This window comes from Convolutriloba macropyga, chromosome 6 (assembly GCF_964194025.1).
Source record: "Convolutriloba macropyga chromosome 6, txConMacr16.3, whole genome shotgun sequence".
Classification (NCBI taxonomy): Eukaryota; Metazoa; Xenacoelomorpha; order Acoela; family Convolutidae; genus Convolutriloba; species Convolutriloba macropyga.
The window spans coordinates 36,904,105-36,918,005 of NC_134473.1; the positions used below are offsets into that span (position 1 = coordinate 36,904,105).

At 39.0% G+C, this 13,901-nt stretch overlaps 1 protein-coding gene across 1 annotated transcript; it reads left to right on the forward strand.

The window, feature by feature from the left end:
- Nucleotides 1-1,713: 1,713 nt before the first annotated feature.
- LOC142341304 (uncharacterized) lies at nucleotides 1,714-13,616 on the forward strand. Its single transcript, XM_075392227.1, has 4 exons — nucleotides 1,714-1,755; nucleotides 9,415-9,669; nucleotides 12,438-12,829; nucleotides 13,038-13,616. Exons 1-4 carry the CDS (start codon nucleotides 1,714-1,716, stop codon nucleotides 13,540-13,542), a joined length of 1,194 nt encoding a protein of 397 aa, XP_075248342.1. The 3' UTR covers nucleotides 13,543-13,616.
- The last annotated feature ends 285 nt before the right edge of the window (nucleotides 13,617-13,901 follow it).

Sequence of the window (13,901 nt, forward strand, 5' to 3'; positions counted from 1 at the left end):
TTAAATGTACTTCTTAGAGAAACATATTAAACGAAAGTGCAGTTTTATGGAAATTTCTTCCTAATCTTGTTGACAAAACTACTTGAAAAAAAATATAAAAACTTAACATACTTGTTAAACAATCATGGGACAAAGTTGATTTTTTCACATTTAGGATTTTTAATGTGATCCCAAAGGCTGGTCCAACATAGTTTAATTTAACCCTATAGCAAATTTATTGAGGAAAACATGAAAATATTTGATATGTTTCTTCGATCAAATAGCTATAACGATTTGCTATATATTGAACTATGTTAGATCGACTTTATCAATTATTAACTAAATTAAAGCAAACATTTATTAATTAAAGCAGACATTTATTAATTAAAGCTGTTACGGCTGCTCTCCTATCAAAGTCAAGGAAAACTTTACACCGCCCAGTTCGTTTCAGCGGTTTCAAATCTGTCCGGATATTGTGTTTTTGCCGTTAACTTTTGTGAACTCTATTATCCGCTATACTGTAGAATACCGTTGCATTAATTGTTGCTCAATTACTCCTGATAAGTAATCGCTCGGCTTTGCTGAATAACCAAAGTTGTTTCTCTCAGAGTAGCAAAATAATTCAAATTGTAACAATCAAATTTTGCTTGAGTTTTGGTTAATAACTCAACTTATAATTCGAAATTGCAAAATCCCCTATGTACAGCTCTAGGTAACTCTCCTAGCTACTGGTTAGGGCAAATAATTTCCGTCTCCGATTTCTTAATATTTTCGGAGACTTTTTCCCGATAATCAAATTTTACAAAAGTAACCAAGTTCGCACTTTGTACTTTTTGGCGCACTCAATTGCTCAATAACGCAATCAGTGAACTAAGCTAGGCTTCGTTGAAGCCATTAGGAGAAGCTGACTTTATGCTTTGCACAAAATTTCTCTTACTTAGGAACTTTGTTCCTCAGAAAGAAAGTTTTGAGAATATCAAAGTTAATTCTTTTTTCACAAGTCAAAGTAAAGTTAAAACTGTACAATAACTAAAATGATCTACAGAAACAAGACACGATAACAAGTAATTTACCGCTCAAGAAACTGTGCTTCAATACGCACTGTATGTCAGTTTAATAAGACAAAATTATCGAGTTTCAACTGATTTTTGGTAGTTTTTCAAGCTCCTTTTATGCTGCTAGTCACGTGGATTTACATATCAAAACTGAACTGTTGATTGGATGTAGATAAAAATGTCGACAGAATGTGAACACTTTTCCATAACGTCAGTTTTCAGTGTAAATTTGATGTCATGGGAAATTTGTTAACCATGTAGAAGTTTTAACGAAAATTCTGTATCAATAACAGGTTCATTCGCAATCCAACCGCAAAGAATCTGATGCAATTCTGTTAAGTCGTAGTATTGTTTTGCTGGTGGTTGAGGTGGTTCGAGTTTGAGTTTCACTTAACGTATGGCGATTGTGTTCTAATAATAGTTGCTAAATATAAATGTTGAACAAATTGAACAAATCCGTTTGGCTTCAATAGAATGTAGCATTAAATTTCGCTTGGCACGCTATTCTAGCTTTGAGGCTTGAAATGGCCTTGAAGCGCTATTCAATTTGGTAATTGAGTTAGTAAGCTCAGCCGCCACATCTCCGGCCCTGTTTTCCACCGCGAAAACATCTTCTCCAGTTAGTACTGGGGCGAGCTTCACTACTGGTCTCTTGTACACTCCGTCGTTCATTCGAACTATGGCCGATGGAATTACACCATCAGACCCATCGATGGTCTCCGTAACTCGACCTAGGTTGTAGTGTCCACGCTTATCGCTCTTTTCGATCAATCAAACGAGATCGCCTTCTTTAAGGGTTTCGTTCGCCGTAGATCGCCATTTTTGCCGATTATTCAGAGTTGGTAGATATTCTTTCCAAAATCTGTCCCATATGAGATTTGCATAGGCTTGAGTTCGTCGGAATAGCTTTCCATAGTCAACAAATTCTTCTGCGCATAGTAGGTATTGTAAGCAAACGTTCCTGTTGCCGAGGAAGAAGTGATTGGGGGTCATTGCTTCTAAGAACTGCCATCCGAACTAACATCCGAACTGACTGGAGTCAAAGGTCTTGCGTTCAATGTCTGCTCAACAATAAACATCATTGTTGAAAGAACGTCCCCGGTGACTGATCTGTTCCCGAACACTGCATACATTGCTTTCTTGCAACTTCTCACCAACCTTTCCCATACTCCTCCAAAATGAGGTGCTGCGGGTGGGTTGAACTTCCATCTGATTCCTCGTTGAACTAGATGTTCTTCGATCCCTTCTTTGTTCCATGCCGCAACATACTCTGCAGACTCTCTTTCAGCTCCAACAAAGTTTGTCCCGTTGTCGCTGATGATCGTATTCGGTTTGCCTCTTCGAGCAATAAATCTCATTATTGCATTGACACAACTATCTATGTCCAACTTGGGTAACACTTCTATATGCACCGCTCTCATAGTTAGACAAGTAAAGAGACAACACCATCGTTTCGTTTCTGCGCCCAATCTGCACAATGAAAGGGCCAAAGTAGTCAACTGCAACATTTGTAAAGGCTGTTGAAGCATCTAACCGTTCTTCGGGTAGATCTGCCATGACTGGTGCTATCGTTCGTGCTCTGCCTTTTCTGCAGGTAACGCACTTGTTCTTGATTGATCTTAAGGCGTTTCGTGTGCCTAGTATCCACATCTTCTGCTGAACAATGTTTCAGACATGCTCAGTGCCTTCGTGTTGATTGTTCTTGTGCTCGTTTCGCAAGAATAATTCAACCGCATGATGTTTCCAATGTAGCAGCATGGGATGTTTTGCATTGAAGTCCAATTGACTTTTGCCTATTCTGCCTTTGGCTCGAATAAGTCCTTCTTCGTCTAGGAAAGTTGAGAACTGTAGGATTTTGCTGCCTGTTGGAATTTCCTTTTCAGTTTTCAGAGATTTCATCTCTTTACCAAACTGTTCTTGCTGTAGTAATTTGAAGATCGTTGCTTTTGCTTTTTCTCTTTCTTCAATGCTGACTACGAGCGTTGCTGGTTTGTGTTTGTTCAGTGCTCGCTGTACGTATGCTACTGTGTTCATTAGTCTGTTCCAACTGAATAACAGCTTTCTTTTCTTCAGCCTGTATCATGAATACTGATGAGGGTATATTATCTTCAACTGATGCAAAGATTAGGTTCACTTGCTCTGGCAATTCTTTTTCTGGTCGCTTTAACCAGGCCGGCCCAGTGAGCCACTCACTTCTCTTGAGTTCTTCAATGTTGATTGCTTTGGTGCCAATGTCCGCTGGGTTGTTGATACCGCTCACATGTTTCCACTGTGAAACATTAGTTGTATCTAGTATCTCCGCCACTCGATTGGCTACAAACACTTAGTGTTTTTGATGGGAACTGTGTATCCACTGCAATACCGTAGTTGAGTCTGACCAAAATCTGCAACTATTTATCTTCATTTCATGTTCCTTGACTATCTGTTCTTTCAACCTCACTGCCATGACTGCCGCTTGCAACTCCAATCGTGGTATCGAAAGATAATTCATCGGTGTCACTCTGCATTTTCCAATAACAAACGCTAAGTCGGCTGAATGTTCTTTTGGTTGTGAACGTAGATAGGCCACTGCACACATCGTGTCTTCAGATGCGTCAGCAAACAAATGAAGTTCGATTTTATCCCTCTCTCCGTTGAAGTACCTTCTATCGATGCTTGTTTCAGCCACTATTGGAAGTTGTTCTTTCCATTTCAGGAATTCTTCTTCTTCACTAGGCTCCACCTTGTTGTCCCAATGTTGTCCATTCTTGGTCCAAATATCTTTCAGAAGTCGTCTCATGTGAACACTGAACGGAGCAAACAATCCGATGGGGTCGAATACTGAAGATACCAGTGACAGAATCTTCCACCTTCCTCTGGGTTTCAGGGGTTTCCACTTTCTTGTTGGTACCTCTACACATTTGATGGCTATCATCAGTAACGGTCCATTGTAGTCCTAGCACTGAGGATCCCTCCGTACTGGGTTCCACTTCGACTTGCTTCGTGTTGCTGACTGACTTCAAGTCTTCTGGGATTGCTTCGGTAACTGCGTCGTCGTTGCTTATCCACTTCTTCAATTCAAATCCATGTTGTGAGAGAAGAGGTTGTAGTTGATTGAAGACTTCAATTGCTTCTTCAGTAGTTTCTACCGATTTGATGAAATCGTCCATTTAGAAGTTGTTTTGTATTGCCTTTGTTGCTATTGGATACTCTTCTTCGTTGTCCAGTCCCACTCGCTTGAGAGCATAGTTTGCACAAGTTGGAGAATTCTTAGCTCCAAATACGTGACCCTGATATTCGTATATTTGAACAGTTTCGTTTGTTCTAGTGACTTCTGTCCTGTTCGGGAACTTGCACTTGTAGAAACATCGATTCGATGTCAGCTGTCAGGGCTATTGGTCCTTCACGGAATCTGAATTTTGTTCCAATCAACCCATGTAGCAGATCAGGTCCTGCTAGTAGCCTATCATTAAGGCGTACTTCTTTGTACTTTGAGGCAGCATTGCAGACACGTCTTACTTTGCCAGGCTTGTTCGGGTTTAGCACTGGATGGTGTGGCAAATACCATTCTTTCCCAAGGTGCCTTTCACTTCGGACTCGTCCAATATCTTTACGAATTTTTTTTCTACGTCAGTATCTATTGACTGTTGATACAAATTCTTCAGGTTTGGGTCCCTTTGGAATCTTCGCTCAAGTGAGTAAAGCTGACCCAAGGCTGAGCTGTAGTTGTTCGATAGGTCTGGCTCTGGTTCACTCCACAGCATTCCCACTTCGTGCCACTCGCCTGTGAACTTTGTCGTACTCTCTGACATCTTTTGTGCCTGCGGTTTCTTCTTTGACTGACTGACCACGTTGATTTTGGAAGCATAGGCTTCTATGTCCCACCAGGTTTGGATGTTCTCAGCCACTTTCACATCTTCAGTGAAGGCGAAATGACAAACTTTTTGTCTTCTTTTGCCCGTCATGGGTCCACTGACTACCCATCCTAGCTTTGTTAGAACGGCGAAAGGTTCACTTTGTGTTCTTATCTTATAGTCCAATGGGCGTTGTAGCTCATAAGCATCTTGACCAAGGATGATGCCAACTTCCATCAAGTTGATTTTTTGGTGGGTAGAACGCTCAAGTGATTGAAGCTTCGCTTCAGTTTGTTGTAGTTGAAGATTGTGTTTCCCGGGGAGATTGATGAATGTGCAAACGCTTCGATTGAATGCACCTTTGAATGTAGTCCCTTTATTTTGAGAGGAACCCTTTCTGTCTTCAAATCCGTCGTTCCGTGTATGCCAGCTATGTTGAGCGTCACATCGGTGCCTTGCGCTTGTAACTTCTCTTGCACACTTTGATCGATGAATGAAACCGTTGTTCTACTATCGAGGAAAGCATATGTGTTCAGCCTGTTGCCACCGCTCTGAATTGAGACAGGAACTATCTGAAGAAAGCTAGTAACTTCGTTACTCTGGTTGATTGTTGCTGCGCTTACGTTGACTGCGTGATTTCCCCGTCCATTTGGTTTTCTGAGTGTAGCAATCGGTTGTGCTTCTTGATGCATCCATTGATGCCGCACGCATTGACTTTACAATCATTGATTGCATGTCCTTTGCCTAGACATCCGTAACATAAGCGTTGCTTTCTCACTGCTGCGTACCGATCATTCACACTCATGTTCCTAAATAGTGGACAGTTCCTTTTTTTATGAGTGCTATCAGCTAGCAGACAGTGATCACTTTGTGTTTGCTTCGTTTCTTTCACGTTGGAACTTGCGCTGAAATTCGACGTTTTCGAGAACCGTTTGTCTCTATTTCTGCTTCTTCGGTCTTCTTCTCTTCGCTCTCCCTTGAAAGCTGAAAACCCTTCGTGCACGAATGCTATCCTTGATAGCCATTTTTCAAACATAATCAGATCAGGCCAATCTTAATCTTTATCATCAACATAGAACCACCACTTCTCTTTGAGAACTTGGGGTAGTTTATCTACTGCCATATACAGTGTCGAGCTTGACTGCAGATCACCAATCTGCTTGTACTCTTTGAGCACATTCACAAAATTCGACACAATAACTGAGAATCTGATCAGACCTGTTGAGTCGTTAGGCTTCACCTGACTTGCTTTGCGGAGACTCTCCAGTTGTGCATCAATGATCACATGAGGCCTTCCTAATTTCCTCTCCAGAATACTCCATGCAGCACCATAGAACTGTCTAGAATAGCCCATTCCAGAGATTGCTGACCTTGCCGTGCCTGTCAGTAGGGTGTTCGGATGGCTCATCTTCTCTGAGTCTGGTATTGATTGTTTATCCACTGTAGCCATGAACATACTAGACCCCTCCGGCCATTCGAGAGGGTTTCCGTCGAAGTTGTTCAACTTCAGCTTTGGTAGGCTACTACTACCTGAATAGCCAGTGTTGTATCGTAATAGACCAGCTCTGGGGGAAACGTCTCGGTCTTCAATGCTTGAGGATCGGTCTCGTGAACTGCGATATCGTTAGAAGTGACTATGCCTGTTCACTTCAGGGGTTACTTCGAAGCGAGCTGTTGATCGTTCTGGTGTTAGAAGGTTGTCGATCCTGCTGGCCCAGTCTGAGACATCTCTTTCCTTTGGGGTCCAGTTGAAGGGTGATTGGTCTCGAGCACCAGTTGATTGGGAACGACCATCATCGTTCTCTAATGCTGTTCTCTTCACTTTGCGCTCTAGCTCACGCTCTTCCTACAGTAGTTGGTGCTTGGTCTCCAGTTCCTTCATTTGTATTTCCAGCTCTAGCCTCCTTCGCTCGAACCATGCCCGTTCCAATCGCATTTTGGTTTCAAATTCTATATTGAATTTCTTCATCCTTTCCTCGCGCCATTGCTTTGCTGAAGATGTTTCCGAAGCATTCTCCGTCTCTTGGCCGCTTGCTGTTGCTCCATTTTGCACTGTTTGGGCAACTGGGTTGTCCGTTGGGTAGTTGTTATTGCTCGCGCTGTCGTTCACTGCTTGGGTTGCGTTGCTTTGCTCTTCATTCATTGCTGGTTGCGTGCCTTTGCTTATATATGAAAGCCAATGATAGTCCAAACTTGCTTTGCACTTTCTTGCTTCTTTCAGATGTTCTTCAACAAAATTAGCTTGATAAGGCACAAGCTTGTTTCGACGCTGCAGTTGCTTGGGTATTTTTTCCTCTAGGAGGCGGACAGTCTGTTGATAGAGGACCTTTAGTTTGTTGGGTCGATCTGAATCTTCAATTATTTTGTAGCCAATCCCTGTTTTAGTGTTAACTTCTTCCACTAAATCTTGAAGCTTCTTATCGTACCTGTGAGCTGTTGATTGAAGCTCCTCTCTGCTGGTTTTCATTGACTTGCCTGTTTGCTGTTCGCTTTTGCTTTGTTGGTTTCCTTTGAGCAGCGTTCGCACTTCAATTTCTTTATTGAATTGCACTCTTCTATTCGCCTCGCTAGCCTGTTGGTGTTGATTTGTTTGATTGTCTTTCAGGGGTGCCTTTGATACTCTCTTCATCAAATTGGACAGCAGTTTGCCTTCCACTTCCGGGTCGGCGGACCAAATGTAACGGCTGCTCTCATATCAAAGTCAAGGAAAAACTTTACACGGCCCAGTTCGTTTCAGCGGTTTCAAATCTGTTCGGATGTTGTGTTTTTGCAGTTAACTTTTGTGAACTGTATTATCCACTATACTGTAGAACACCGTTGCATTACTTGTTGCTCAATTACTCCTGATAACTAATCGCTCAGCTTTGCTGAATAACCAAAGTTGTTTCTCTCAGAGTAGCAAAATAATTCAAATTGTAACAATCAAAATTTGCTTGAGTTTTGGTTAATAACTCAACTTATAATTCAAAATTGCAAAATCCCCTATGTACAGCTCTAGGTAACTGTCCTAGCTACTGGTTAGGGCAAATAATTTCCGTCTCCAATTTCATAATTTTTTCGGAGACTTTTTCCCGATAATCAAATTTTACAAAAGTAACAAGTTCGCACTTTTTGCTTTTTGGCGCACTCAATTGCTCAATAACGCAATCAATGAACTATGCTAGGCTTCGTTGAAACCATTAAGAGAAACTGACTTTATGAAATGAACAAAGTTTCTCTTACTTAGGAACTTTGTTCCTCAGAAAGAAAGTTTTGAGAATATCAAAGTTAATTCTCTTTTCACAAGTCAAGGTAAAGTTAAAACTGTACAATAACTAAAATGATCTACAGAAACAAGACACGATAACAAGTAATTTACCGCTCAAGAAACTGTGCTTCAATACGCACTGTATGTCAGTTTAATAAGACAAAATTATCGAGTTTCAACTGATTTTTGGTAGTTTTTCAAGCTCCTTTTATGCTGCTAGTCACGTGGATTTACATGTCAAAACTGAACTGTTGATTGGTTGTAGATAATAATGTCGTCAGAATGTGAACACATTTCCATAACGTCAATTTTTTAGTGTAAATTTGATGTCATGGGAAATTTGTTAACCATGTAGAAGTTTTGTCGAAAATTCTGTATCAATAACAGGTTCATTCGCAATCCAACCGCAAAGAATCTGATGCAATACTGTTAAGTCGTAGTATTGTTTTGCTGGTGGTTGAGGTGGTTCGAGTTTGAGTTTCACTTCACGTATGGCGATTGTGTTCTAATAATAGTTTCTAAATATAAATGTTGAACAAAATGAACAAATCCGTTTGGCTTCGATAGAATGTAGCATTAAATTTCGCTTGGCACGCTATTCTAGCTTTGAGGCTTGAAATGGCCTTGAAGCGCTATTCAATTTGGTAATTGAGTTAGTAAGCTCAGCCGCCACAAAAGCAAACATTTTGTAATCTAAATTCGCTTCAAATCATCTCACAAAAATTCAAAAATTATAACTTTATCAGTAGATTAATCTTTAGATCTTGAATAATTTCTATTATCAAATAGAGGTATCAAAACATAAAAACTGTTTTTGCTGACTAAATGTTTGTGACAAAACTTTATTCTTTGACAACTTCCATTAAGAAACACCTTCAATACAAAAAGAAGGTTGCACTTTTTATAACTGTTGAAGTTTTTTATAAATTCCCACATCATGAATTTGAACTGATTATCCAGGTTACTGTGGTCTAGGGGGATATGTTCCGAATTGGATTTGCTTCCTTGATTTCTCTAGAAACTAATTTTGGTGCAAAATCATCATTTCTTTAAAATTCGGATCGCGCACGTCGAACTTATTAACTCTAAAAGTCTTTTTAGTTGCTTAGTTTATTGCTCACATGGTTCTAATGCAAAATCAGCAGTCTACTAATTGAGTTTACCATCCTGGCCGGCCCTCTTTTAAGTTACTGATTTTGTTTGAGCTTCTAATTATTATCAGTTTCTACCTTGCTCCAGTTTCTCCGCAAACAATTTCAAAACAAGAGACTAGCAGATATTTTTATTGAGTCCTTTTTAGCTGGATAATTATGATATTGAGACGACTGTTGAGCTTTCCACATCTGATTGGGAAGAACTCTATCCTGTGATTGCGCAACTTGTGTTCAGCTTAGATTTGTCCTGTGCAATCATATCACTATTCGGATGTGTGGGTAATTTGTTGGTGATGATGATCATATCCAAGTGGCGCAATATGTCTTCTGGAGCCGCTTTCATGTTCATTCTGGCCTTGGCTGATTTGATGTCTGTGTTCTACGATGGAATCATTGACGAGGTCCATTGATGAACAATCGCTATAGTCATAACTTAATATCATAAGGAACTGTTGCCCTCCCAGTAGCACAAGAGAACCTATAGTTCATGCTCTGAACATTTTTTATAGTGTTCCCTAGTAAGAAAAAAAGTTTATCTTGCAAGAGCGTGCAAAATTCTGGCAGAATCTTGCCCGGGCCAAGGTTTAACCCTTAATTCACCCCTAATTAGCAGAGATTAGGGTGTAATGCGTATTCGACTATTCGACTATTATTTATCGGGGAAAAGAGAGCAAGAGTGTAATTTTAAAAAAATACGTTGTATTTCACTCTTTTCTCCAATTTTTTGTCTCTTAGCAAAAAGTGTAATTTAGGGTGGACTGATAAAAATCACACTCTTTTTTTCCACCGTTATGACTAGAATCATTTTTTTAGACTGTTACACCCTTGTTGTTCCTTCGTAAGAGGGTACTTAAGGATGGATCCAACCGAGATCACGTTTTTTTCAGAGGAAAGCTAGACCAAATGTATTTAAAGTTTGAAACTTCTTTAAAAAGATAAACTTTGGGTATGAGTTTGAAGTGATTTGAGCAACTGTTCGACGGGATGATAAAGTTTTTTTTCAAAAAAAAAAAAACGTTTATTCGATTACTGGTTTGTCCGATTTCTAATGTTTATTCGATTTTCGACAGGGTATTCGTCTTGTATGAATTTCTTCCGAAATCATACAAGATCTTGCAAGACTTAATTTTTCTTGCAAGAATCTTACAAGATGATTTTTTTTAAAAATAATTTTACAAGATGCACTTTTTCTCACAATAATCTTACAAGATACCCTTTTTCACTTTTAAAATCAGTTTGTTGCTTACACCAGTTTTTCTTGTGACCTCTACTTATAGAAAAATATGCATCGCGGGCCTAGTATTTATTGCAAAAGCATGCAAGATAAGCAACAAGCGTTTGAAATTTTTACTTAGTTTTGTAACACTAACTCAAAAACACAAAAAGTTGTAGGCATGTGGACCATGACGTACGTAGATTTCTACGCAGATAAAAGGTATGTAAAATAAACGGTAAAATAAACGCTAAAATAAACGTTTAATTGTTATACGCTAAAATATACTTTATACGCTGAACTAAGCGAAGATCTAAGCGGTAATTTTGGATAGATCAACGTTGTAGTCAATGCATAAATATTTATTATCCGTGGTTAAAAGCGGTGATTTTGTTTACAACGCATTTGCCACTCATCTTATATATTTTATAACGCTGAGATATCAGCCCAGGTTACACGTCATGACACCTAGCTTTGTTTTCTCAAGCATATAATACCAAAGTTCTTGTTCAATTTTTGTGGCTTATTGAATTAATTGTAATCTGTCTCCTGCTATTCTTCCGATCCTGAATCTCCAGAACTGGTCACCTGATTTACAAGTTTGAATTTTTGCTAGGATTTACGAAGGGACGTATTTGAAAGTTGCATCCGTTTTGTTCATGATCTCTGATAGAATTGATAAATTGATTTGAAATTGGTTCTTTTAGAAAACAAGCAGGAAAATAGGGAGCCTACCCCACCCCGTTCCTCCTTCCCCTCCCCCATGTTCACCGAAAACGCATTTGATTAGCGTTTTTTCCTGCTCCGATAATAAAAGATTTGATGCATGTTGTTAGTTTTTATAATGGAAAGTGATACGCAGCTAATTATTCATAAACGGTGATGTTACTACTGTCAGCTGAAAAGCCGTTTCCCAGTAATCTGCTGCTTAACATGCAAATCGGATAGAGTGTTGGCTATATGAAAAAAATGAATTGATCAGAAAAAGATGTTGACAAAAATTTTAATTGAATTTTCTTTATCAATAAATTATAAATGAAGATGAGCATCAATGAGCATAAATTTACATTGATTCTTTTATTGCAGACGATTGAGTGTTTTATGTCAAATGTTTAGTCAAAATATATCAACGGCTCTAGAAATGTTGCAGCTATCTAACACTATTGCACCAAATAGCAAGGTACATTATAATTTGTGCTTTTTAAGCGTTATTTTGCTCAAAACGTTTGATCTGCGCAAAAGTGTGAAGAAAGGTGTGACAATTTTAAGCTTTAAAAGAGTTTTCAATCTCGTTTTCTCTGCATACACAAAAAAGATGGTTTAGCGGTTTTGTTCTTTTACTGTTTGCCACGGTGTTGCAATTCGACCTGATCGATTTTAAGGAAAAAAACCAAAACCAACTTAACTTTAAATCAAATTCTAGTACAAAGCATACATGCATGCAAAACTAAGAGGCTTAAGGCATCTTCAGCGCTGGATTTGTGCAGAAAGAAATTGAAAACTCGAAGTAATGGAACAAGATTTCTTGACAATATAAAAATTTGAATTGAGAAAAGCAATCACTTATGTTCTAGGATAAAATACAATTAGATGAGTGCAAACTGTGTTTTTAGATGTTGAAAAAGCCCCTTTTTTCAAGACCTTTGTTTTTCAACAAGATGATGCTCCTGTGCAAAAATCAAACATTGTCATCAATTTTTTTCAAAGAAAAAGAGCTTGAGGTACTTGAGTGGTCATCAAATGGTTCCAATCTGAATGCAATAGAAACTTTATGGGCATTTTCGGAGGAGTTTTTGGAGTAATAATTACGAAAAAGTGTCCGAAATTTGAAACGAAATTAATGCAGATGTGATTATAAACCTGTATGAAAACTATACAAAAGGTCTGCTAGACGTTGAAAAAACTAAAGTTGTTGTTGTCCTCGTTCTATTGTTTTTAATTTGCTCATCAAACCAGGCTTTGCCTCTCTTCGGATTTTTCCTGTATCAAGTGAACGACTCAATTTGCGCTGCGTGCAAATATTTCAGTGTCTTTTCAACCTTCGCTTCTCTTTATATCACTGTTCTCTTTGGTATTGACAAATTATTGGCAGTCTACTTCCCCTTCAAGTATCGCCAATATGGAAAGCCTAAAGTGTCTGCAATTTTTGCAATTTGTGTCTATCTCGTATTCGGAGTATATGCGACCTACAATGTTTTTGTGTTCAGAATTCATCCTGAAACGGGATTCTGCCGACCATTCGACTTTAGGAACTGTTTCCTGACGCTTGATATATTGAATGACTGGGCGTTTAGCGCCAACAAGGCCGAAATCAGAAATTTAGCCGACAGTTCCGCCCAACCCCCGGGGCTGGGGGGTGGGGTGCAATCACCAATATATTTTCATATTTTCGTTAGGCTGGTCCCTATTCCTCTGTGAATTTTTTAAATTAAGATTTACGAGCAAAAAAGATTTACGAGTTTCTACTCTGATAATGGTCTAAATGATTGTATATCCATAAAATTTTTTTAGATGGTAACAATGTATTAATGTAAAAGGAAACAGTTTCCCTTTTAGCAAAGTTAATCGAAAGTTTTTCTTTGAAATTCGACCTCATTTGAATGCTGCGATTGGTGCTTACGTGCCACTCTCTTGCTCCTCAATCACTACGACAATAACGATTTTTCGCTTGAAGCTCAGCTCTCGTAAACGATCAGCCAATCAAAACGGAGAACAAGCGAACCAATCAGGAGCTAGAAAACAAGTCGACCGCCGCGACGCTGAAATAATTCGACAAATGATAATGGTTTGCATTTGTTTCAGCATTCTCTGTGTAATAAATTCGATCGTTATTGTGTCAGGATACAGAATCGAAGTCAAAACAGCAAGAGACGAGGCTATGACAACAATACTTGACAGGATCTTGTCGAATAGCTTGGCTACTATAAACTCGGCTAACTTTTATATTTATTTGATCTTCGGCAAGAAGTTCCGATCTGATTTTCTTCGCTTGCTCGGAAAAGAACCCAGATCTCAACGCGCGACCCGAAGCCGTCAACAAGGCGCATCAGCTGCTTCTTAAAATTACCCAAAACTTAAACTTTCCCTAAATATCTCACATAATTTCTCCCTTACCTCCTACCCTTAATTAGAGTCAATTAAATCTTCCGATCGTGCAAAATATTTTTTTTTCTGTTCAGTTCTGCGTAAATTGAGTTGTTACTTTATGTGGATCTGATTGTAAGAAGGATTTTGAAATATGGTTGATGCGGGCTGTGTAAAAATTAAAGGGTACGCTGTGCCATAGCGTAGTATATACTACGACTTTATATGACACCAAAAAGCATAATCCCTAATATATTTTTAAACCAAAGTGTTAACGGTTCCACAGATATAGGAGAACTGGAAACAAGGAAGCCAAAGGTCAATAGTTTCGGCGAC